The sequence below is a fragment of the Mus caroli genome, unplaced genomic scaffold, assembly GCF_978045245.1.
Source record: "Mus caroli unplaced genomic scaffold, Mus_caroli_1 scaffold_11, whole genome shotgun sequence".
In the NCBI taxonomy this organism is placed as follows: domain Eukaryota; kingdom Metazoa; phylum Chordata; class Mammalia; order Rodentia; family Muridae; genus Mus; species Mus caroli.
Genome location: NW_028227266.1, coordinates 120,684,332 through 120,709,284, shown reverse-complemented (window position 1 = coordinate 120,709,284; position 24,953 = coordinate 120,684,332). Strand labels below are relative to the sequence as shown.

Below are 24,953 nucleotides of genomic sequence, written 5' to 3'. Positions count from 1 at the left end.
TGATAGTCACAAGATTATGGAGTTGGGGGCTCTGTGTGTCTGGTGCCTATGTCTGTCTGGGCACATGGCTCACTGTTCTGTCCTTTATAGAGTTTCTACTGGGTCTCTGGAGTAAGTCTCACTCTACCAGAAAACAGGCTGCCTTTCACAGTCCCACAGAGTAGGAGGGGAAGAGGTCCTGCTGCCAGATGCCATAGTGGGTTTCATTTGTACCCTGTGGGGTGAGCTGGAATCTGACAGAGATTTGTCTGCATGGGCAGTCCTGACATATGCTGGCTCCTGCAGGAGCTGGACTTAAAGGCCAGTGAGTATAGTTTATAACACCTCCAGGCAACCTCAAACAATTTGCATGGGGCTTTGTGCCAGGGCCCATCCCCCACCTCTGCTGGCTGAGGTAGACCAGATTCCCAGTGTCCCTCACTGCCCAGCACACAATGAGCTAGGAGGTTCAGCATGTGTTGGGCAGCAACCAGTACACAGTAAACACTCAGTAAATGCCCAGTCTCTGTAGTCTCCCTCTTAAGTCAACACACACTTGCTGAGCAGTGTCTCCAGGCACAGAGGTAAGACAGATGAGCTCCCTGGGCACCAGCTGGGTAAGGTAGCTGTCTCCAGCTGACCCAAACAAACTCCACTGTTACCAGGCCCTTTCCCCATCCCCAGAGAGTCCAGGACAAGGTGGCTTCCAGTGGGAGTATCCCAAAGCAGCCTGTCTCACATCAAGTCCCTGTGAGCCAACAGATCCCCTCCACATGCACCTCAGACTCCGAAACTACATAGCATGCACATAGCTACCATACCCAGCCGCCACCCAGCATGCACTGCTGAGCACACCCAGGACGCTTGCCCACATTTATGTTAGGAAGCAACATACAAAAGGCTGAGCTGAAGAGCCCGGGCCGTCCCTCTTCACAACTTTCTCATGGAGCCTTGAGGTGGCAGGAAGTAGCTCCCAGTCCAGTGCAGGCAGGTCTCGGCCCAGTCAGCTTCCAGTCCCTTGTTTGTTGGGCCAGTGCCCCACCCTACAGCCTCCGGCACAAGTGGGAGGGCTCACCAGTCTCTACCCCTCTTCCTGACCTCACACAGGCCACCTTCCTGTGTGCTGCAGTGTCAGGGTCACCAGGGAGAGGGCCCTGCCTCGGGGTCTGGCTCCCTAGCACCTCTGTGAGCAATGAGTTATGCCCACAGGATGAGTCAGTCACTGGATCCCTCAAGAGCAAGAAACCCAGGTAATAAATGAAAATCAGAGGCCCCAAAACAGTGGCTTCAACTTTTCACCCTTAGCACCTCCTGAGGGTGTCATGTTCAGTGGCACCTCTCCTGGAGAGACTCAAACATGTCTACTCGCCCCAGAGGGAACTGACCAAATAAGCACACCACCAAAATCCAACTTGGTAGAGCAGTGAGCTTTATTGCTTACAGGAATATGGGTGAGGGTTACAGGAGCAGAAATGACTCAGGGACAGCTGCGTCACCAAAGCTGCCCCAGCACAGTGACAGCTCACAAGGCTGGAAGCCTAGAGCACATTGCACAGCCTGCAGGCCTCTCGGCGTGTTGAAGAGTTTCCCTTCCAGGTGGCTCAGTTGACCTAAGTCCCTTCCAGGTGTCTTGGTGCCCTTACAGGGCGTCTCAGCAGCCCTTACAGTTAAATTGGGAAGGGTGGGGTCTGGTGTATCTGGTCAGTTTCGGGGAGTTGCCGAAGCTCCTGAGTTGTCTACTTCCTTAGTCATAAGGAGCTTCCTTCCCTGAGGATAAAATGTCTCATCTCAGAGGACACTGCTACACAGCACACCAAGTGCATGGCCTGCCCACGGGGCCTCACCTGCTCTGCTGCGGATAGACTGAGGTCTCCCCCTGTGGGGCGGGAGGCTACTGTCCCAGAGGCTACTGGATTTGACCTTGACTATTTCACCTTAGGCCTCAGTTTTCTTTCTACCAACTGGAGACGGTCCTTGTGGACTGTGGGGACATTAAAGAGAGTTACTCTTCCTGTGTCCTGGCTATTATTATTTACTATCCGTGATAGCTACTAATTGTGCCTCAACACACTGCTCTGGTGTCAACCACACCTGCCCAGAAAGCCAGAACCTTGCTGAACCTCCCCTCGTCCTTTGATCCTAGCCTCCTCTAGCATCCCGATCGCAGTCAGCAGCAGACAGCCCCTCCACTGCAAACCCCTGCCCAACCCTGTTCAGGGTCAGAGGCCAGCATCATGGCTTCTTAGTCACTCAGGAGAGTATGCATAGTGCCCTCTCAGCTGTGTCCTCTGGGCCCACGTGTCTGCATTCCTGGGAGGAAGCTCATGGCCTAACTTCCAAGGGTTTTTACAGGACCCTCCTGGGTAGAGGCATACCTTCTGCCCTGTCCATCCTCAAGTGAGCTTATATGGGAGGTCCCAGGACCTTTCCTTGAGCCCTTGTACGTGAGAGCAGTCACACATCCTGACCCCTCTACTGTGGGGATCTCATCCTAGAGGAAGACTCAAGAGTGAAGATCTCCCAGGGCCCCTGCCCATCGCAGGCCTCAGTTGCTTACGGATTTCATGTTAGGGCTTCTTGCCTGCCACTAAGAGGACACCATCCATTCCAGGTGATCCTGGTGTCACCCCTGGAGCCTCCAGCACCCTGGTCCTTGCCAGTACCAATTCTACCAGAAATGCTAGCCCTCCCCTAACACCCATGCCTGTCTAGCTCAGGCTCTTGTCAGGATAGAGGCACAGGGTGGGAACTAGGTAGACCTGCCCTGGACACCCTTGAGGGGTCACAGGTAAAGGCTGTGGCTGGAGTTCACAGAACCCATGTGTGCAAGACTGCACATACAGTATATGGGCGCCCAGGCAGTGGGAGCAGGGTTGACCAGAGTTCTGCAGAGATTGCCTGGAGGCCTTCGTGGAAGAAGAGATCCACAGGCTTTCCAGGGCTGAGGAGAGGGAGGTCAAGTGAGGCCCAGGTGCCCCTGCCTGAGCCTGTGTCTCCAGAAACCTCCTCTCCCTCTCATCACCCCCACATCCTCCCTGCCACTCCCCGCAGCTCCCTGTGGCCAAGAGCACTGCAGCACTCGGCTCTGCTCCACAAACGGTCTGCTCCACTCCAGGAAGGCCACCTCCTCCTCCCCCCCCCCTCCGGCTGTCACCACTCACCGCTCTAGCCTCCAGGGGGTGGGGACCCCAGAGCTGGACACACCCCATCGAAGCCCCACAGCTCAGCCAGCCGGACAGACTCACGGTCGGACGCAGGACCCCGGAGCCCTGAGGTGGGCAGCACGCCAGGGTCCCTCGCAGCCTCTTCAAGGTCAGTGCAAGTTGGGTGTGCAGCCCTTGTGGAGCTTTTGAGGCCTGTGGGTCTCATCTCAGAACCCTCATCCCAGACCACGAGCCCCAAGGTGGGCTTCACTCCAGGTGCACCTGAGCCAAGTGCTGGGCAAAGGGCACCCGGGTCCACAGTCAGCACAGGTCCAGGGGTCCATCAGGAGGGGCCCCAGGCTGGGGGCCAGCCCCTTGCTGAGGCCTCTCTGGGGACACTTCCCACCGGCCATGGGGAGCTAAAATTGGAAAGTGGCGAGTGGGAGGCAGCTGACACAGCTATTTTGTGCGCTCTTCATCCGCTCCGGTTTCACTCTCCTGCTCCACTAACCTGATCCTGTGCCTCCCTCCCCCACCCTGCTGATGAAGAGGTGTCTCAGCCCTCCAGCCACAGTGCAGAGGCTGCTCAGGCCAGGCCGGGAACGAGCAGGGTCAGCTTGGTCTGGTCTGAGCCGGGACTCACCAGGAGCACCTGCCCTTCAGAGAAGCTCACTGGATGGCCTCCCCGGGTCCCTGACCCTTTGTGACCCACACCTTTCTGTCAGTGTAGCAAGAAGCGGCCTCCCAGAGCCTCAACTACAGGGCTGGAGGAGCCAGATCTGCAGCTGGGAGATCTTGGGTTGGGAGAGATGGGGTGACCCTAACCCATCTCCAAAAGGGCACTGCACCGTGTTCCCCTTTCCCTCGGTTCCAGGTCTGAACCTAAGCAACCACTGGAAGACTGGCAGCCAGGCTGAGAGGGTGGGAGGGGCTTAGGTACTGGCCCAGACCCCAGGGATGGCCCAGCAGGGTAGCCAGAGGGAGTGACCAGACACATCCTGGACTTGATACCGGTCAGCACCTTGGACAGCAGCCAGCGCCCTCCCAGTTTCTGCCTGGCCCTGCCTGGTCCAGCTCTGGCCACTCTGGGGCCTCAAATAGCACAACGTCCAGCCTGCAGCAAGAGCTTAGACTACACAGCACTTCAAGGGGGACAGTGGGTGAACACAGGCAGGGACCTGAGATAAAACAGACTCACGGCTTGGCGGAGGAATGGAGTCAGGCAGAGCCCGGAGTTGAGCGAGTCTGGGAAGTTAGTACTAGAGGAGTTCACGGGATCTCAGGGGACCTTGTGGGCAGGGCTTTGCTGAGGTTAAGGGAGGCTCACTGTGAGACGGGAGAACTGACAGAGTCTCCCCCATGGAAAAGACCCCATGGTTGGGGAAGTCTTGCAGGAAGAGTTTGGTGTCCCAAACTTGTCAGCCCATCAGAGAGGTATGAATGAGAGGAAGCTAGTCTGTGCGAAGTCTGGGCTTTGGAGAATCATCAAAGGAAGCAAGATTGAGAGCTGCAGAGGAAAGGAAGGAGGTGTCTGTGTGTGTGGGGGGGGGGGGGAGATTTACTGACAGCATCCCCAGGGGATGACTGAGTGGACCAGTCTCCTCAGAGGGTCCACCAGGGGAGGCAAGGCAAGGCTGGGACTGGGAGTCCTCACTCATGCTTCTCCTTCAGCCCTCTCCAGGCCATGGGCATCAAGACAGCACTGCCCGCAGCTGAGCTCGGCCTCTATTCACTGGTGCTGAGTGGTGCCCTGGCTTACGCCGGCCGAGGTCTCCTGGAGGCATCACAAGGTAACAGGGGAAGAGGGGGGTCTGGGACAGGAGCTTGGAAAGCCTCAGAGTTCTAACCAACAGACCAGAAACTTGGAGGCTGCAGACCCTGAGGATCCTCTAGGCCCCGGCTTGGGCACAGTTTCAAAGACCCCTGCAGCCCAGAAACCCCCCCTTTCTCCCTCCTCAGGTGGGGTGGCCCAGGGAAGACATATATGCGGCCCCTACTCATAGGCTACATTTTGTTCTCAGATGGGGCCCATAGGAAGGCCTTCCGGGAGTCTGTGAGACCTGGCTGGGAGTACCTGGGCCGGAAGATGGTAAATTTCCTGTGCCTCTTGGGTCCCTGGCCCCTGGACACACCACAACCTACGTCCTTCCCTACTCTATTCTTGCTGTTGTTTTCATGCCGTATGGCAAGGAAGGCTCTGCCTTGAACTTCAGGACCTTCCGGCTCATTTTGTACAAGCCAGACCTCTGGTTCCTGCCTTCCAGAACGAGGCAATGGCGGTGGCGGTCAGGGGGTGGGGTGGGTGGGTGGGTAGAATGTCAGGAATGAGCTGAGTACAAGGGAGGCAGAACTTTGAGGAGTTCTTTAGGACCTTCATCCATTCCCTCTTCCCAGATACCTCCCTCAGAGTGAGGGCAGACACCACCTACAGCCACTGTCCCAGAACTTGGACAGGATCTCTGGTTGGCTCTTCCCTCTTCACTGCCCTCACCTGCCTTTCTTCTCCTTGCTTGGGCTGTCCAGGATGTGGCTGACTTTGAGTGGGTGATGTGGTTTACCAATTTCCGAAACATCATTGTCTTTGCCCTCTCTGGACACGTGCTGTTTGCCAAACTCTGCACAATGATGGCCCCCCAGGTGAGAGGGGCCTCGGGTATGTGGCCTGCCCCTGTCTGCCCCTTCTCTGTCCTGAATGCCATGGAACACCTATCCCAGGGTCCCCTCCCATGTGCACAGAGAAGTTAACTAAGGCCGCTTATGTCCACAGCTCCGCTCCTGGATGTATGCTGTATATGGAGTCCTGGCTGTGGTGGGCACAATGGGCCCATGGTACCTGCTGCTGCTGCTTGGCCACTGTATGGTCCTCTATGTGGCCTCACTCTTGGGCCAGCGTTGGCTGTGCCTTGCCCTTGGTCTGGCCAGCTTGGCGTCCTTCAAGGTTGACCCTGGAATCTCTTGGCAGGTATGCAGGAGTAGAGGGGATAGTGCTGAGACCCCAAAGGTCTCCCCTCCAAGCCTTTGAATAAGGTGACCATTTGCACGCCAGGTTATTCCTTGCCCTATCATCCCCTGCTCATGTTACAGAGCTAAAGCCAGCCACTGTTGCCTGACAGGGCTGAACCCAGCTCCTATGGGAAGCTGGGAAGAGGCTTTCCTCAGAAGCACAGACCTGCTAGTGAGCTGGGGGCCTGCTGTCTCCTTCCAGAGTGGGTTTGTAACAGGCACCTTTGATCTTCAAGACGTACTGTTCCATGGCGGCAGCAGCTTCACAGTTCTCCGGTGCACCAGCTTCGCCCTGGAGAGCTGCGCCCACCCCGACCGCCGCTACTCCCTTGCTGACCTGCTCAAGTACAATTTCTACTTGCCCTTCTTCTTCTTCGGACCCATCATGACCTTCGACCGCTTCCATGCTCAGGTGAGAGGAAACCCCGTGGGTTCACAGAGTGTGGTCGGGTCTCCTTTTCCCCAAGCATGAGCACCCCGTCCTCAGGATGCTGTGTCTCCTCTCCCCAGGCCTTTTGTGGTTTCCCTCTCAGACAGGGCTCTGCCCCTCCAGGTGAGCCAGGAGCCAGTGAGGCCAGAGGGCGAGCTATGGCACATTCAAGCCCAGGCGGGACTCAGTGCGGCAGCCATCGTGGCCGTTGACATCTTCTTCCACTTCTTCTACATCCTCACCATCCCCAGCGATCTCAAGTTCGCCAGCCGCCTCCCAGACAGTGCTCTTGGTGGGTCCCAAGCACAGGGTAGAGGCAGGGCCCTCATCAGAGCACTATCATGCACACAGCACCCAAGGGTGCTAGGACTCGGAACTGAGTCCGAAACGTGTAGGGACGCTCGTTTCCTTCATCACACCAAACCCTTACTCCCAAACCACGGGTGGCACTTGAGGGTGGTGGCTGATTTTCATGGGTCACTGGGGCCTGGCACACACCTCCAGGGAGGTGCAGGGTCTCTGTGAAGGTGAGTGTGGAACAGAAACAAGACTCTCTATCCATGGGAGAGGCAAGGCTCAGAATTTGGTTGTTCATGTGGGGTGGTCAGTGCACTGACCCCCAGACAATGATGTCACCTGTCCCCAGCGGGCCTGGCGTACTCAAACCTGGTGTATGACTGGGTGAAGGCAGCGGTCCTGTTTGGTGTCGTCAACACTGTGGCACGCCTGGACCACCTGGACCCTCCTCAGCCTCCCAAGTGCATTACTGCGCTCTATGTCTTCGGGGAAACGTGAGTGAAGAGGGCCTCATGTCTCTGGTCCCCACACCTCCTTAGCTTCGTCGTCCATGCCCAAAGGCTGTACATCTAGCAGACTCACACTCATGTGCTCTCCCCACAGGCACTTCGACCGTGGTATCAATGACTGGCTTTGCAAGTGAGTTGGAGAACGATACCAGCCTTCCTGCTAGGGGGGGTCGTTGAACGTTTTAGAGATTGGCTCTGGGCTGGAGGAAGCAGGAAGCGGTGAGGAGCCTGTGCCAGCTGCCTGGGTGACAGACAGCTTTGGAGTTTGTGAGGTCCCAGAAATGGTGGGAGTAGAGACACAGTTGGCAGCTTGGTATGAGGTCATTTACTAGGGGTATCCGGGGAGTAGGGCAGCACCCAAATTCCTACCTGCCAACTGGGAAGCTGGACAGGACACTTTCACACAGAAAAACCTAGTTGACATTGGGAAGGCCTACTTGTAGAGACTCAAGAGCCATGCTTGTGGAGACTTGGGGGAGTGTTTAGGCCTGAAAGTCTGGAGTCCAGACAAACCTGGAGGACTGATGGTCCTCCATCCGGTGAACATTATGCCTTGGGTGAAGGGAACCAGGCTCAGAGAGTCCAAGTCCTGAGAGAGAGTGAAGTAAGGAGAGCCAAAGGGGCAGCAAGATGGGGCCACAAGGACTGAGGAAGATCCAGCAGAAAGGCATGAAGAAAGTGGTCAGCAGAAGAGGACACATGGCCATGTGAAGCCCAGAAACCAGAATGTGCAGGCACAGAGGCTCCCAAGTGGGTGCTGCCACATGCTGAGGAAGGCTAGCACTGGCAGCCACGAGCCAGGGAGGGTTAGTGCTGGCAGCCACTAGATGCGGAGGGCTAGCGCTGGCAGCACGAGGCTTCTGCTTTCCTTGGAGAGGCAGGGCAGGGGGAGGAGCTAAGGACCTGCTGGGGAGTATTGCAGGGGATCCTGGGAAACCAGAAGAGCAGCTTCAAGAAGGAGTGGGACATAGTGGGGTCCTTGAGGGAGACAGAGGGTAGCTAATAGAAGCGGGTCCCAGAGGACAGAGGTCAGCCTTGAAAAGCAGGAGGAGGAGAGGGATGGAGGAGCGGGAGAATGGGGAAAGAGGGGGATGACCAGGTTAGTCACAGATGCTGAAGCAGGCAGGGGTGCCAGCAGAGAGATGCAGTGGGCCAGGGGTGTGGTAGCCATTTCAGCAGGAAGATGAAGAGAGTAGAGAGATCCCAGGAGGGACTGGAGGGAGAGCATTTAGGATCCAGTACCTGAGGAGGGACATTTTCCATGGCCTGGGGTGGGGAGTGGCCAGAGTCTCCCGGGTGGGTGAGCAGGAAGAAGCAAGAGTTTGTAATGATGGTGGTGGCTGTGAGCCTGTGGAAGGTGGTAGAGATTTGAAAACTATAAGGCCAGTGGGCATGGACAGAGGAAGCTGCACTGAGCAGAGTAGGACTTTACAAGGGGTGAGATTTCATGTTGGGATGTGATCCTGGGAGTGTGTGGGTGAGGTACGATGGGGAAGAAAGAAAGCCTTGGAGAAGAGGTCCAGGAGTGCAAGGCTGGTGTGTGGCAGGCAGTGTGGCAGGCACTGTGTGGCAGGCAGTGTGGCAGGCACTGTGCGGCAGGCAGTGTGGCAGGTACTGTGTGGCAGGCAGTGTGGCAGGCACTGTGCGGCAGGCAGTGTGGCAGGCACTGTGCGGCAGGCAGTGTGGCAGGCACTGTGCGGCAGGCAGTGTGGCAGGCACTGTGCGGCAGGCAGTGTGGCAGGTGCTGAGTGGCAGGCATTGTGTGGTAGGAGCTGGGTGGTAGGTATTGTGTAGCAGGTGCTATGTGGTTGGTGCTATGTGTGGAAGGCACTGTGTGGTAGGTACTCCAGATGCAGCACAATGCAAGGACCCTGAACTCACAGAACTTATAGTTGTGAGGAAAGTGGGCCATAAGTAGATGAAGATGCACACACACACACGCACACACACATCTAGAGAGTGGAAGGTGTGGGAGAGGAAATGGTGGGACTGGGACTGGGCAAGGGCAGCCGGCCTTGGATCGAAGCTTCTTTAGATTGGAGTCTGAGCAGGCCTCTAAGAGGACATGTTTCAACTCAGGCTTGTGTGAGGTCAGAGAAGAGGAAAGTGTGCACTCTGAGGTGTGAATTGTGTCTGAAGATCCAGCTCACGAGGGGAGGAATGTAGGGTACGAAGTCAGGGCAGGAGACAGACACATGGCCACAGAGTGACTTCATGCCACAAAGAGCTTAATTTATATCGGAGGGTGAGTTGTGAACTGATGTATACAGCCTACAGCCTGAGTACCTGTCCACTGGTGTTCAGCTGAGGTAGGGCTGTAGGCTGGGTGCTGGGCCCTGGCTTGAGAGGAAGCAAGAGAAGCAGTCTCTGGAGTGAGATGTCTCGTAGCAGATGAATGTCTGAGTCAGGAGACTGAGCCAAAGACATAGGCTTGGGTCATCCACAGACTGTTTTTGAAAAATCTCAGGTCTAGGTGGGTCAGAGCTGGGAACTAGAGAAACCCAGCCACAGATATGGAAGTCCACGTTCGCCCTCCACAATTTGGAGCTGGGCAAGGAAAGAAGCAAGGTCCAGAGGCTGACGAAGCACACACCGCCCTGCTGTGCATCCCACGCTCCTGAAGGCTCTTCTCCCGTCTTCCCCGCAGATATGTGTATGACCACATTGGCGGGGATCACTCCACCGTGATCCCAGAGCTGGCCGCATCCGTGGCCACGTTCGTCGTCACCACTCTGTGGCTCGGGCCTTGTGACATCGTCTACCTGTGGTCTGTTCTTAACTGCTTCGGCCTCAACTTTGAGCTCTGGGTACAGAAGCTGGCAGAGCGTGGGCCACTGGCACAGATAGAGGTGGGCAGGAGGTTCCAGGCCATGACTGGCTGGGAGCAGCCTGATAACAGGAGGTGGTGGCACGGTGCTTTCTGGAGTCATCCAGGCAAGCTTGGTCCCTGATCCAGAACTTTCTTCCTAAGCCTCTCGTGTATGCCAGGACAGTGGGAACCTGGGTCTCCCTGATCTCTGAGTGGCAGGGCCCGGCTGCATCAGTCAGCTCTTATCATCCCTCTGGGACTGACCATGTCTCTCTCTCCTGCCCCTCTTGTTGACATATTCTTGGACGGCAGGCCCGGCTATCAGAGCAGATGTCTCGGAGGGTCCGGGCCCTCTTCGGGGCTGTAAATTTCTGGGCTATCATCATGTACAACCTCGTGAGCCTGAACAGCCTTGAATTCACAGAGCTGGTTGCCCGACGCCTGATACTTACAGGTAAGGGGCAGAGTGAGAAGACGAGGTATACGCCCAACCTCACGTGAAGGACAAGAACCTCTTCTGATCTACCTAGCACGCAGGCAACACCCTAGCGCCCGAGGGATTCGGCAGGGGTGTGTGATGCGAGGCAGAGTCTCAAGGATGGATCTACCTAACACACAGGCAACACCCTAGCACCCAAGGGACTCAGCAGGGGTGTGTGATGCGAGGCAGGGTCTCTGGGATGGGATGCTCCAGATATCATGGCTCCTTCTCCCACAGGCTTCCCCCAGACCACACTGGCGGTCTTGTTTGTCACCTACTGTGGTGTCCAGCTGGTAAAGGAGCGTGAGAGATCCCTGGCACTGGAGGAGGAGCAGCGGCAGGACAGAGAGAAGCTGGAGTAGGCATGGGGACAAAGGACCGGGCTCTGCTCAGCTGCTTCTGGGCCCCAGGCCCAGGCCACGGAGCCTGACCAATAAAATAAAAGACTTTTCTACCATAGTAGTCTCCGGACTCGTTGTCCACTCTGGGCAGGGCATTGGCGATTCCCGGCTTTGGGGGAAAGGGTCATACATGAGACATGATGAGATGCCCTGTGAGCACAGGACCATCACTAGCCAGCCCAGCACTGGTCAATCAAGCCCTTAACCCCCAGCCGTCGGGACACTGGTTCTTTGTGGCAGCTGATTCTAGACCCTGGGCTAGATGCTCAGAAAGCACTTTATTGTTCCTGAGATTCCTACGGGAGATCTGGGTTAGCCACAAGAAGGTGCCATCCACGGAGACACTCCCATCTGATCGGCACGGGTACTGAGTCCCTTGGGAGACCCTATGGCACACACAGACAGCCAGGGTAAGGCCAGGACACAACCTGGGATGCTGGCCTATAGCTTTGCAGTCCTTGGGAAGATATGGTGTCCCCAGAGGGACATTGAGAAGCAGGCAACAACGTCCCTTCCCTGACTGAAGTACCCTTTCTGACTCATCCTGGGAACCCAAATGGCTCTGGCGTCTCCCAGCTCCTCCCTGGATCCCATGATGCTCCTTTTTTTCTGAAGCCACAGGACATGAAGGAGGCTCAGTGAGGGTCCTGCACCGGTCACATCGGTCACATCTTGGTCAGGCGAAGCACATTGAGGCGCACAGGGAGGAAGGTGGCGCCAGCTGCGTAGGCGATCTCCCGTAGGACCCCCTCCCACTTTTTCTCATCCTCGTTGTATCTGAGGGGAAGGGAAGGTGGGGACAGGGGTGGGAGCTTCATCAGCTGAAACCAGGCAGGGACCCCACAGTGTGCCGCTGGTGGCTGGCGTCCTAGGCCACCTCCGAGTACATCTGTTTCTAAATGGCTTTCTTGTGCTTAGAAGTGGAATCCCCATAACAGACCCCCTAAGAAAAGACACCCTGTGGTCTAAAGCAGCTCCCTCCCAGGAAAAAACATCTCCTGGGTCCCCACCCAACTCAGTCCTCTTCTCCTCTCTGCAAGAAGTCCCCTGACATGGCCACACCAGGGGGAGCGTGTAGAAAACAGCTCTTGGAGCTGGATCCAGCTACCTCCCCCCCAAGACTCACCCTTCTAGACAAAGCACCTCAGAAAACGGGGAGAACAGACTCTGGGCCTGTGCCCTAAGCTAAGGACTGGCTCCTGTCTGTGACCTGGGGGTGCTCTGCAGTGGAGCAGGCCACCATGTCACCTGCCCTATGGATTGGTGAGAATCTGGGGTGCAGGAAGACTATTTGATGACCTTGCTCTGAGACGACTCAGGATCCCCCCTCAGGTCCTCAGGGCTGGGCTCACCTCCAGATGTCATTGAGCTCCGTGGGGACCAGCTCTCCAGACTCCGTCTCCAGAGTGGCAAAGCCACCCAAGGCATAAAGAGTGCCAGCCAGGCTGACCAGGCTGAGCGAGCTTCGTTCCTGTGGGAAGGCCTCAAAGGAGGTCCACCTGGGGATGGGGTTGGAGTAGAAGTAAGCAGTCCAGGGCTTCAGCAAACCTCTGTTCCCACCCGCTGGGAAGCCGAATTCTAGGTTGCAACCAACTCTGGGCAATCTCCAGTTTACTAACCTTTAATCATCTACAATGCTCGGCTCCTCCCAGCCCTGCTCCCCACTTTCCCTTTGACCTTTAATTCCCTCCCCATGCTCCTCGCCCTCCACACCCCTTCCTCATCACCTTGCTATTCCATCCAACCTGCATCGTGAATGGAGCCCCTCCACACTGTCTCTCTCACTACACCTGTGACCTGGTATTGCTGGACTCTGGCTCAGGCTGTGGTTACCTCCAATAGCCCCGTTCTTTTGCATACCCTCCGTCCCTGTTTTCCAAGGCATCCTGATGGCTCTCCTGGTGTCTTCAGTCCCTGGCATTCTGCTGTGGGGAGTTCCTCCTACACACCCCCAGATACCCCAAGTCTACATTTCCTCAATAGGCTCTCAATTTGCTGCCTGATGCCAAAGGTTTCCCTAACAACCAGCCTCTGAGACTTAAAAACATCTATGTCACCCTCTTTCCCATGTAACACCCAACCCACAACTAAGCCCAACACCCAACCCACAACTAAGCCCAACCTACTACTAAGCCCAACCTACAACTGAGCCCAACACCTAACCTACAACTAAACCCAACACCCAACCCACAACTAAGCCCAACCTACAACTAAGCCCAACACCCAACCTACAACTAAGCCCAATACCCAACCTACCACTAAGCCCAACACCCAACCTACCACTAACTCCAACACCCAACCTACAACTAAGCCCAACACCCAACCCACAACTAAGCCCTACACCCAACCTACAACTAAGCCCAATACCCAACCTACAACTAAGCCCAACACCCAACCCACAACTAAGCCCAACACCCAACCTACAACTAAGCCCAACACTCAACCCACAACTAAGCTCAACACCCAACCCACAACTAAGCCCAACACCCAACCGACAACTAAGCTCAACAAATGACCCACAACTAAGCCCAACACCCAACCGACAACTAAGCTCAACAAATGACCCACAACTAGGTCCAACACCCAAACCACCAATAAGCCCCCCAAAAGATCCACAACTAGGCCCAACACCAACCTACAACTAGGCCCAACAAAGACCCCACCACTAAGCTCAAACAATGCCTGTTGATAATGCAGCTCCTCTTCCCCACCCATTCCTAAGAAGCCATGCTCCAGTGCCTCCCTTGACTTAATACACCACCAGCTTTAGGACTCTGTCACCCCTTGTCACAGCTATAACCAGACCCTTCTTTCTCTGAGAAATTTCTGAGTCTTCTGTCCCGTGACAGCCAGTGAGGCATGGAGCTTCAACCCATGGAAGCCATTTCACGGGCCTTAACTAACCCTTTATCTATCTCTCCTGTCCCAGGACCTTCCCATAGCCCTTCACCCACAGACCTCCATCTTGAGCATGGCCTTCCTTCTGAGGAGCCCCACCTTTTGGTGTTGGGTACCCACTAACCATCTTTGCTGGGTGGGTCCCACTGGTTTCTGTTTCCTGAACTGACTCATTGCTACAGCATCAGAGCCAATCCGTTGCCTGGTAGCAGCCCCCAAATGAGGAACCCGTCAACCCCAGACCCTACCCTGGGAGCCCTTCTACAGAGTATCCTGCAGGAAAACCTTGGATGACAGGAGGGGCTACTTCTATGCCAATGTCCCAAATCAACATGGGGACCTGGGCCTGTGACCCTCAGCAGGGCAAACAGGGGTGAGACAGGTGCACTGCCACGGGGTGGGGTTGGGGGTGGGGGCAGGGCAAAGATCATACTTGTTGTCTGCGATGCTGTACACCTCTGAAGAACTGGTAAGCCCTGTGTCTGTCACCCCTGCGGCCACAAAGATGCGGCCGTCATGGACCGTGGCCCCAAAGAGCGATCGGGCTGTCTGCATGGGTGCTAGCTCCTTCCACTCAAACTTCTTGGGGTCGTAGACACACATCTTGTTCAGACATTTCCTGTGGGGTGAATGGGGTGAGTGATGAGAGACCGGGACAACTGCCTGCCCCTCGGCCACACAGAACCTCCTCCTCACCAGGCTGAACCTCACCTGTCTTTGCCTTTGCCACCAATGACATAGACCAGGTCCATGTGGGAAAGGACTGTGTGGCCATACACAGCGTAGGGCAGCGGGTCTGACTCACCCCATTTGAATGACCTGGAGGAACAAGCACAGCTCAAGCTTGTGTCAAGTCCAGCTCTCTGCACTCATACCCACAAGACACAGGCAGACTGCATTCAGTACACTCCTGGAACCCCTCCCCTTGAGCTCTCCCGCCTTCGAGCCAGCCCATCTCCCCCTCTGCTCAAGGATTATTTTTAGGTCTTCACCCAATGGCTGTGCACCCTTGCAGGCCTCCTGGTTGCTGCTGTGGTCCCAGCCCAACCCTAGGACCCCTGCCCCAGACCATCCTGTCCCCTAAGGTGGCCCCGTCCTGCCCACTCACAGCCTGTCGTAGCACAGGACTGAGTCCAGGCTGTCTTCGCTGTCCTTGAGCTCCCGGCCGCCGACCACGTAGATGGCGTTGAGAGCCTCCCCCAGGCCAAAGAGGCAGCGAGGTGAGGGGAGAGGCGGCATCCCCAGCCACTCAGAGTCCAAGTGGTCAAACTGTGGGCGGGCAGTATCTTTGGGTCAGCCACCACAAGCCTCCTGTGCTCACCTCCTGGCCCAGATCAGCCAAGTTTCCCCCTCTGAGAAGGAGGCCCCCCTGTGGCTTTGGATCTTTGGTGACCATCTGTTCAAGGCTCCCCACCCCCACCCCCCACCCCCCACCCCTGCCAGCCCCTGCCCCTTAAAATCTATAGCCTTCCATGCTACCCTTTGTATCTGCCTAACCGAGTGGTTATAGGCACAAAGAGCCCACCTTGGAGAGTTGTCCAACAGCTGCATTGTGTGTATGGACACTTGATACTATGTAACCTCTGAAACTTCCCCCGGCCAGCTTGGGAGAGCTGTTAAGGCCTGTGGACTTGACCTTGGCCTCCAGCTGCCCATTTGCTCCTGCCTGCCTATAACCGCTCACCTGGCTCTGCTCTGTCACAGGACCACCAGCCTGGGTTACTAACTCCCTCCCCCTTCATATCTCCAGATTTCACCTAGCAGACAAGGCTCAAAACCATGGGGCCAGGCTGTAGATTCTCCCTCCCTCTGAGGTCCCACATTCACATCCTCAACCTGGGTCTGCTTGCCTGTCTCCCAGACCCTGCTGAGACTCAGTTTCCTTCCCTGGAAACGAGAAGGCAAGGTGCTCTCTGTGTGATAATCTGTTTCCCACCCCTGTCCTGGCACTTCTGTCAAAGCTCTGCATATGATTCTTCTCCATGTCTCTGCCCCCAACCCCTGTGCTGGGCCAGGGCCTCCAGCTCCCCAGCTTGTTGTACACTGAGCCTAACACAGATACTAGACTCTTTGGAAACTGGCTGTAACTCTTCCCACTTCAAGCAAGTAGCTGCCAATCAAAGGTCCTAGATCCAATGACAGTCCCAGGTAGACACAGGCCCTTCCCAAGCCCTAAGTTGCCTCCTAGTACCCAGAACCCAGCACCAGTCCCTTCCTCTCAAGACTGGCCAGGCACCTGCAGGAAGTAAGCACTCATAGGGTCCTCCTTGTTGTCCTCATTGTAGAAGAGGCCACCGGCCACGAAGACTTGGTTCTCCTTGGTCACCAGACTGACATGGTTCTTGGGGATCTGGGTGGACAGGGATGCACAGTAGCACTCGTTGGCGGCTGGGTCGTAAGCCACAGCGCCCTCCTCGCTGATCATGAAGATGAGATCCTGCAGGAACATGCCGAAGCGCAGAGTGTCATTGAGGATCCCGGGCAGCACTCGTTCCTCATCGTCCTCAGCCTTGGTGTCTTCTGTGCCCTGGTTGGCCTCCTTGGCCCGAGCTGTCTGCTCACCCTTTTCCTTCTTCTTCTTGCGCAGTGTAGTGAGGCGGCCCTCGTGTGCATCCTTCACCATCTGCACCTTGCGCAACAGCTCGGGCTGGGAGCGCACGAGTGGGTGGCGCTCCACGCGGCTCTCCAGGAAAGCACGAGGCAGCAGGCGGCAGCGAACGCTCTCGAAGACCGTGGGCAGTGCGCGCTGGCGCTCCGCCTGCGCCTCGGCATCTCCGCTGCTGGCCCAGCGCATCACAGCCTCAAACACTGCCTCCTCCTTCTCTACGTTAAGGCCGTCGCTGGAGATGATGGCGATCAGCTCGTCAGCCGAGAGTCCTAGGAAGTCGTTGTCCCGCGCCACCAGCGGGAAGCGCGCGCAGATGAAGTCGCGCGCGGCCACAGCCAGACGCGCGCAGTCCAGCAGGAGGCCGAGGCGGAAGACAGCCAGGCAATTGGCCAAGCACAGGCGCTTCTGCAGAAACGACACGCAGATGGTGAAGATGGACGGGATCTGGAATCGATGCGCCGCGGCAAACAGGTCTTGCACGCTTGCCTCATCCAGCGCGATCTCTGATGTGTACAGGTAGTGCAGCACCTGGGACACTATGTCTGGCGACACCTCCTCCAGGCGTAGCTCTCCCGCGCTATCTGGCTCAGCCAGGAAGCGCGCGCGGAAGTAGGGGCTGCAGGCGGCCAGCACCAGGCGGTGGCACGGGAACTCGCGCTCACCCACGCGCACTACACAGTCTAGGAACTTGCCGTGGTCCAGCATGTCCTTGAGGCCGTCTTGCAGGAGCGTCTGCTGGTACAGACGCTGCTCCTCCGCCTGCTCCAAGCCCAGCGTCATGGTGCGGCTCCCTGGAACTCAGCAAGTCTGTGTGTCTGTCGAGGGCAGCCCTGCACACCTCTGCTGTCCTGTGGGGCTGTGCACTGACTGCGCAGCTGTCTGCCCTGGGCTATATATAGAGGATGCCCAGACCCTGTAAGAGGAGCTGCTGGCCTCCTGCACATGACGCACAGAGGACAGCTGGGCAGAGGCTTTCTCTCTGAGCAGCCTTGAGTCAGCGATGGGGGCTCATGGGGCGAGGGTAGGGTGTGTCTGGGCCTTTCCAGAACTGGAAGGTCTCTCGACCCAGAACCCAATTGCCTCTGGATTCCTTAGTCTAGAAATGTTGCTGCCTATGAAGAGGACTCTAGTCCCTCTCCTTTCCACTGTCTTCCAGGCCTGAGTGCTCACAGGCTTCCTCACAGACCATATCTCATGTGGCCACTCCTGGTTATAGCATGTTTGGGTGTCCTGCTTGGTGAACATGTCTTTTTCCTTGGCAATCACTCCTAAAATGGGAAGGAGTTTCCTCTGCCCAAACTCAGAGACCTTCCTTTAAACAAACTCCTTAAGTCAATAAGGGTAGCTGTTTCTCTGTTGGGCCTCAGTTTCGTCTCCCATTCAAGGAGGGAGAGGAGCTAGAATCCAAGGGTCTCAGCTCAGCTCTGCTGAGGGCCAGAGACCCTGGGGTAGCATGCTCCAGGGTAGGCTCAAAGGGGTCAAGCCTGCTAGAAAATTAATTTCCTAGGGTTCTACTATTTGGGGGTGTTTAGACCTTCAAATCTTTAATATTCTAGCAGCGTTCTGAATGGTAGTGTCCAAATGGTGGAACTTCAGGGACTCTCTCCCATTGTCCTTGGTCCATTTGAGGTTTACCATGTTTCTACCTGGCCTTGGGGCCCCTGTAGTTGTCTGTCTGTCTGTGATTTGAGGGTTTGAGGAGTTTGAGGAGTTGAGCCAGGATACCCAGTCTCAGTCCCCACCTTGCTCTAGACTCCTGTCCACCCCTCCACCCCCCAAATCTGCACATTGGCTTCAGACTCCAAGAATAACGAATTCTCCAAGCGCCAAAAGCTGCAGCTGTGGGTTAAATTTAGCCCCGGGACACTGGTAGGAGGCATAACGGGCGCTCCCCAACCATGCCTCTGAGTCATTTGTTTATAACCTTGGGCTTGTGGGGGGATAGGAGAAAAGACCTGGGGGGTGGGGGGAGAGGACTGAGTCACATGTCCCTTCTATGATTCCAGAAACATTACTGCCTGTCCTTCCTAAGTGGTGACGGTCACTCGGTCCTAGAGGGGCACGTAGCTGGACAGGCTCCAGAGGTGTGCTGCCCACCTTTCTGCAACATCAAGGGCTAGTTTGGGGCAAGCTGGGAGGGTTTCCATGTCAGTTCTGGACAGTGGGACATTTCTAGAAAACATTGCCAGCAATTCGCTGGATCTCACGACTGCTACCTGCATGAGCCAGAGCAGATGTGCCCACTTCTGACGTCTTGGGGACCTCTCCCCAAGTGAACAAAAAAAATGTCTGTGATCACAGCCTCACTTTCCAAGGACCTGAGCAGAAGACAGTGACTAAAAATTAATTCATAACTGCCAGATGACTTAATGTCATATTTTGGGTTTATGACCGATTCTACAGTGCTCATTCCCTAGCAGGATTCCCAGCAGTATGTTTAAATGTGGCTTGTTCATCCACTCAGAGCCTACTGTGTACTGGAGCTAACACAGAGTTTAGTGGCGTTTGAGTCAGTTGTGAATACTGGCCCTGTGGAGCTTACGTCTGTTGCGGTGGGCATCACGGAGTGAGAGCAGCACATACATACCTCTGTGGTACAGCAGATGATCCTGAGAGCTACAGACAGGGGAGCCAGGGGCAGCGACAGGTGACAACACAGCAGAACAGTGGAGTTGGTTCACCCCTGCCTCCAGTAGAAGACAACCCAGGCCTGCCTGTTCCTGACCCTACCTAGCAACAAGGCAGTGCAGGAAGGCTCATTCCTGTCATAAAGTAATCCCACATGCCTCACAAGTCCACGCAGAGACTGCTCGGGCTGATGAAGTAGAAGCCCCACCAACAGCAAGCATCCAAGGGGTGTATTAACCTTGCACACTGGGCCTGACACTCATTCTCCCACTCAGAGGCACCAAGGAGGTTGGCTTGGGGAATCCTGAGTCCCAGGCCACACTGGTGGAGTAGGATGGGAGGGATCTGCACAGCCTCTGACAGTTGTACTGTCCTTTGAACTTGAGTTCGCAAAAACAGACCAGGGCCAGACTAGAGGGAGCTTAGACCAAAGGACTTGTCCCTGGACTGGGAAAAAACAATTTAACAAAGACCATGAGCAAGAAGCTTAATCTGACCACTTCTTACAATAAGAGACCATAAAGACCACGAGGAGCATTAAATGCTAGAATTGTCTGGAAAGGATTTGAAAGCTGCAATCACAAAATGTTTCAATCTATTAAAAGTTCTCTTAAATTTCCCAGAGCAGAAGCATCTCACTGAAGAAATAGAAGTGATACAGGAAAGTCAAGTGGGAATTACAGACCTGAGAAAATACCCCAACAAGGGAAAAAGCTTCCTGAGTGGCCCTGGTAAACGGGAGAGAACAGCCCGGCAGTCATGGCGCACACCTTTGATCCTAGCACTTAGAAGGCAGAGCCAGGAGGATCTCTGTGTTCAAGGACAGCTACAGAGTTAGTTCCAGGACAGCCAAGGCTACATAGAGAAACTATGTCTCAAAAAAAGCCAAGAAGCCAAAAAACCAAAACGAAAAAAGAAAAAAAAGAAGTGAGAGAATAACCCCACTGCAGGGAAGAAGCTGAGACCCTTCCCCTTCCAGGCAACAATGAGGTGTTATGATGAGGAACATCTACAGTTACAAAAGAGGGTCTCGGGCCCATGAGGCAACAGCTGCACTGTATCCTAACCCAGAGAGAGAGAGAGAGAGAGAGAGAGAGAGAGAAAGAAGAAGAAGAAGAAGAAGAAGAAGGAGAAGGAGGAGGAGGAGGAGGAGGAGGAGGAGGAAGAGGAGGAAGAGGAGGAAGAGGAGGAAGAGGAGGAGAGGGGAGGAGAGAGAGAGAAAGAAAGAGAGGAGAGAGAAAGAGAGAAGAGAGACAGAGACACACGGAGAGACAGACACACAGACAGACACACAGAGACAGACTGAAAGAGACAGAGACACAGACAGAGAGAGACAAAGACAAACAGAGACACAAACACAGAAAGGCAGAGAGAGAGAGAGAGAGAGGCAGAGGGAGAGATGGAGAGACTGAGAGAGAGAGACAGACAGGAGAAAGAGAGTCAGGTCTAAAGGTAAGCTAAGTAAAAATTGCTGAAAACCCCTGAAATTAGTTAAGACAAATCAGGAGAGGCAAGATGGCCCAGTGGACAAAAGTGTCTGATGACCAGAGTTGGTTCCTTGGAACCACGTGACAAGAAAACAACTGTATCCCTCATGCATGCAGTGGACACACACACACTCACACCAAATAAAAAAATTAAGCCGGGCGTGGTGGCACACGCCTTTAATCCCAGCACTCGGGAGGCAGAGGCAGGCGGATTTCTGAGTTCGAGGCCAGCCTGGTCTACAAAGTGAGTGCCAGGACAGCCAGGGCTACACAGAGAAACCCTGTCTCGAAAAACCAAAAAAAAAAAAAAATTATATATATATATATATATATATATATATATATATATATATATATATACCAGGCTGGCCTCGAACTCAGAAACCCACCTGCCTCTGCCTCCCAAGTGCTGGGATTAAAGGCATTCGCCACCACACCCAGCTTATTTGCTCTTTAAAAGGAAGGGAATTCTGACATCTGCTACAACATGGATCAACCTTGATGACACTGAAATAAGGCATCTATGAAATAAATACTGTGCGGCCTCATTTGTATAAGGCTCCTGAGCACTGTTAGTTCTCAGAGCAGAAAGACAGTGGCCAGGGCTCTGGAGATGAAATGATGTGGAATTTGTGTTTAGAAAGTTCAGTCTGGGAAGTTAAAAATTTCTGATGCGTGTGGTGGTGAGGTTACACACAGTGTAGGTGAGTTTGCTGACGCCCATCTGTGCTTTGACAGCGGTTAACTTATGGCTGTCTTCTGGCTGTCTCAGGTACACTGTGACAAAAACACACCAGCATTTGCACACACACACACACACACACACACACACACACACTACAAATCTTACCAAATAACGGAGATGACTCGGTGGGTAAATCACCTAAAATTGAAGATGAGCTGTGTTCAGAGCCTCAGGCCTATGTAAAAGCCAGATGCAGCTGTGTACGTATCTGGAATCCATGTACCTACCAGGAAATGGGGTGGGGGTGGAGAGGAGGGTCTCCAGAACCTAGGGGGCAGCCAGCCTGACATTGGATCAGAAGACACGACATCCAAACAAGATGAAAGGTAAGGACAGAGAACCAAAGCTGCCTTCTAGCCGTCTCAGGTACACTGTGACAAAAACACACCAGCATTTGCGCACACACACACACACACACACACACACACTACAAATCTTACCAAAGCTGTCTTCTGGCCATCTCAGGTACACTGTGACACAAACACACCAGCACTTGCACACACACACAATTACAAATCTTACCAAAGCTGTCTTCTGGCCATCTCAGGTACACTGTGACACAAACACACCAGCACTTGCACACACACACAATTACAAATCTTACCAAAGCTGTCTTCTGGCCATCTCAGGTACACTGTGACACAAACACACCAGCACTTGCACACACACACAATTACAAATCTTACCAAAGCTATCTTCTGGCTGTCACAGGTACACTGTGACACAAACACACCAGCATTCATTCTCTCTCTCTCTTTCTCTCTCTCTCTCTCTCTCTCTCTCTCTCTCTCTCTCTCTCTCTCTCTCTCTCCCTCCCTCCCCCCCCTCTCACACACACATACACACACACACACACACACACACACACACAATTACAAATCTTACCAAAGCTGTCCTCTGGCCATCTCAGGTACAGTGTGACACAAACACAGCAGCATTTGCTCTCTCTCCCTCTCTCTCACACACACAATTACAAATCTTATGTGTTTTATTACCACTAAGCACACTTATACATGTGCATACAGAGATGAAGTGCAGAGAGAGTGCCTTGGCAGCCCTGAGACTAGATTTGACGCTTAAAGAATAAAACAAATAAGCTGGTTTAGTAATGCAGACACAGGGCAGCTGCAGGTGTTGGGGAGATTCGGGAGAGTGCCTTTGGCATTTTGGACCAGGGAGTGAGTCCTCAGCACCAAGAACGAGACACATAGAAGGTCAGTGTGAACTAAGCCTCAAAACCAAACCAAAAGCCTGTGTAAGAACGAGTAGGTATCTCCTGGGCAGCAGAAAACAGCTGTAAGCATACTCCAGACTCCACAGAAGACTGAGAAACCACCACTCCTCCCTCAGACAAGGTTGGGCCTGCTTCCAGGGGAGTTTCTGGTTCTTGTGAAGATGTAGCTAGTGTCCTTCTGTTCAGCTGCTCTCTGTTTAGCTAGATGGGTTCTGACACTTTTCAACTGATACCTCTGGCCCTGCTGAATGATATCATGTGCCCAATGACATGTGTCCATCTCTGAGAGAGAGCAGAAGAGGTGTGTATGGTGCAGAATTTACAGAGTAAGTGGCTTGGATGGACCTGGGATCTAATTCCTGTGTCAACCAGAGTTCGCTCACGTGAGGGGCTTCAGTTGTCTGAGTTCTGTTTTCTCTTGTCCTCGACACCATAGCAGGCTGTAGGCCGAGCAGCTACAGACTGCTGCAGAGAGCTTCAGAGTACTTAGGTCTTACCCAGAAGCCCCTGGAGAGCATGGAGACAGGTATGGCCACAGAGCTTCAAAAGCCCCCATCTCTAACTAGGCAAGGGTGGGGTCATGCTCAGCTGCTTCTGCAGACATATAGAAGGATGGGGCCTGGGCACCCCACTCCCCACAGGCTCTAAAGACCACCATCCATACAGATCACACAGGTCTCTCTCGCCTCCAAACACGTTTTTGGGGATGCCTCTGTTGCCTTTTCATCAAGACCCCACCCACTTTATATTTTACATTCCCTACCTTGGAAGAAGGTATATTCACAAGAGCTTGGGTTGGATTCTCAGTGCTACATACAGGCCAGTGTGGTGGCACATGTCTGTAATCCCAGCTTGGGGGACATGGACACAAGAGAATGAGAAGTTCAAGATCATATTCAGCTACGTGGTGTGCGTGTGCATGTGGTTGTGTTCCATGCATGTGTGCATACATGAATTCAGATGGGAATCCCAGCAGCTCCATGGGAAGATGGGATCTGGTGATCCAAGAACCTTGAAAGCTGAGGCTCAGTTAGCCTGGCCTATGAAATAGAAAACGAAGAAACTCCACCCCACCCCCAAAATGTGAGACTTGACACTGGAGGCCCCTCACCTCTACATGTTTATGTATTCACACATGAATGCACATGCACGCATGCACGCTTGCCTGCACACACATGCGCTCACACACACACAGGAGTACATTTTAAAAGTTGTAAATACATTGTAGACTGGCCTCAAACTCCTGGGCTTAATCAATCCTCCTGTCTCAGTTCTCAACTACCTGGGATTTCAGGCATACCCTCAGCCCAGTAGACTGCCTGGCAACCTGGCATCAGGGGACTCAGTGCCAAGGTACAGGAGAGGGTATAGTTGTTCACTCTATTTCTAGAACTCTCTATGGTTCCCGTTCCACATCACCTTGAAGTAGGGCTTGGCCATGGTACTAATGGACTAATGGCATAGAAACATGTCACTTTTAAATGGTGGTATGCAGTTCCAACCTTAGCTCTGGAGACCCAAATAAATATGGTTGTGCCACAGATTAAAGCAATCTGTCATTCTGGGCCACCAAAGCCTCTCCCCTAGACCTCACAGGGTCACAGGTGATGTCAGTGAAGCAGGGATGGCTTGTCATAGCAGTGGGATCCAGCTTCACCTGAGTTACTCTACCAAACACAGCTAACAGCCGTGTCACAGCAAGGGAGGACCGCAGAGCATTGCTAGGCTATAGCACATGTCTCATTCTCCTTGTATCCAGCAGGCCTCAGAACCAGGCGTGCTCAGATGAGGCGTGGCCTTCCCAACCAGGCCAGTCAGCAGAACCTAAGGGGCTGGAAATGTTTTAGATGCCTGATTTCTCTCTGCCGCCCACAGCCTATTACCCGGGGCCCTGTTTGAAAGCAGCGCTGAGGTAAAGGACAGGAGCACAGAGGTGAGAGAAAAACAACAGGATCCTCCCAAGAAGTTCTTTCCTTAGGCCTCTGTGAGACTGGGTGTCAATTCCAAATGGCAGGCTGTCCTGGAACTGAGTGGCAATGGGTGGCTTTTAACTCCTGATCCTCTTGCCTCCCAAATGCTGGTGTTACAGGTATGTTCTATCCCATCTAGTTTTTGAGGGTGTGAATACAACCCGTCTTCTGAAACAGGAGATGGCGATCACGTCCAAATCTCCACAGGCAGCCGCCACCTCACCCACAACATCCCGCACTGGGCCTCTGGATCTGTCTGAGGCACTGGACACCTATGGGCAGGGTGATAGATCACACCATAGAGATCTTCCACCTATGTCCCCAGGGCCCA

At 54.3% G+C, this 24,953-nt stretch overlaps 2 protein-coding genes across 2 annotated transcripts; one reads left to right on the top strand and one right to left on the bottom strand.

Moving 5' to 3' along the window:
• The first annotated feature begins 3,083 nt into the window (after positions 1-3,083).
• Positions 3,084-11,120, top strand: Hhatl (hedgehog acyltransferase like). The gene is made up of 12 exons (XM_021172825.3): positions 3,084-3,291; positions 4,794-4,912; positions 5,144-5,211; positions 5,646-5,759; positions 5,890-6,084; positions 6,328-6,537; positions 6,679-6,847; positions 7,202-7,346; positions 7,456-7,491; positions 10,009-10,210; positions 10,483-10,624; positions 10,889-11,120. The coding sequence occupies exons 2-12, from the start codon at positions 4,807-4,809 to the stop codon at positions 11,011-11,013; spliced, it is 1,512 nt and encodes a 503-aa protein (XP_021028484.1). The 5' UTR covers positions 3,084-3,291; positions 4,794-4,806; the 3' UTR covers positions 11,014-11,120.
• Positions 11,121-11,215: 95 nt separating this feature from the next.
• Klhl40 (kelch like family member 40) lies at positions 11,216-17,475 on the bottom strand. The gene is made up of 6 exons (XM_021173002.3): positions 16,187-17,475; positions 15,059-15,219; positions 14,662-14,769; positions 14,384-14,569; positions 12,405-12,551; positions 11,216-11,829 (listed from the first exon to the last, which is right to left on the bottom strand). Exons 1-6 carry the CDS (start codon positions 17,336-17,338, stop codon positions 11,718-11,720), a joined length of 1,866 nt encoding a protein of 621 aa, XP_021028661.1. The 5' UTR covers positions 17,339-17,475; the 3' UTR covers positions 11,216-11,717.
• Between the last annotated feature and the right edge of the window lie 7,478 nt (positions 17,476-24,953).

Excerpts from the sequence above, each read along its gene's own strand:
- Hhatl (XM_021172825.3), top strand. The coding sequence starts at position 4,807 with ATGGGCATCAAGACAGCACTGCCCGCAGCTGAGCTCGGCCTCTATTCA. Across the intron at positions 7,492-10,008 it reads ATCAATGACTGGCTTTGCAA|ATATGTGTATGACCACATTG; the intron begins GTGAGTTGGAGA and ends TCTTCCCCGCAG. Across the intron at positions 10,211-10,482 it reads GGCCACTGGCACAGATAGAG|GCCCGGCTATCAGAGCAGAT; the intron begins GTGGGCAGGAGG and ends CTTGGACGGCAG.
- Klhl40 (XM_021173002.3), bottom strand. The coding sequence starts at position 17,338 with ATGACGCTGGGCTTGGAGCAGGCGGAGGAGCAGCGTCTGTACCAGCAG. Across the intron at positions 12,552-14,383 it reads TACAGCATCGCAGACAACAA|GTGGACCTCCTTTGAGGCCT; the intron begins GTATGATCTTTG and ends CCCCATCCCCAG. Across the intron at positions 11,830-12,404 it reads GAGCTCAATGACATCTGGAG|ATACAACGAGGATGAGAAAA; the intron begins GTGAGCCCAGCC and ends CCTTCCCCTCAG.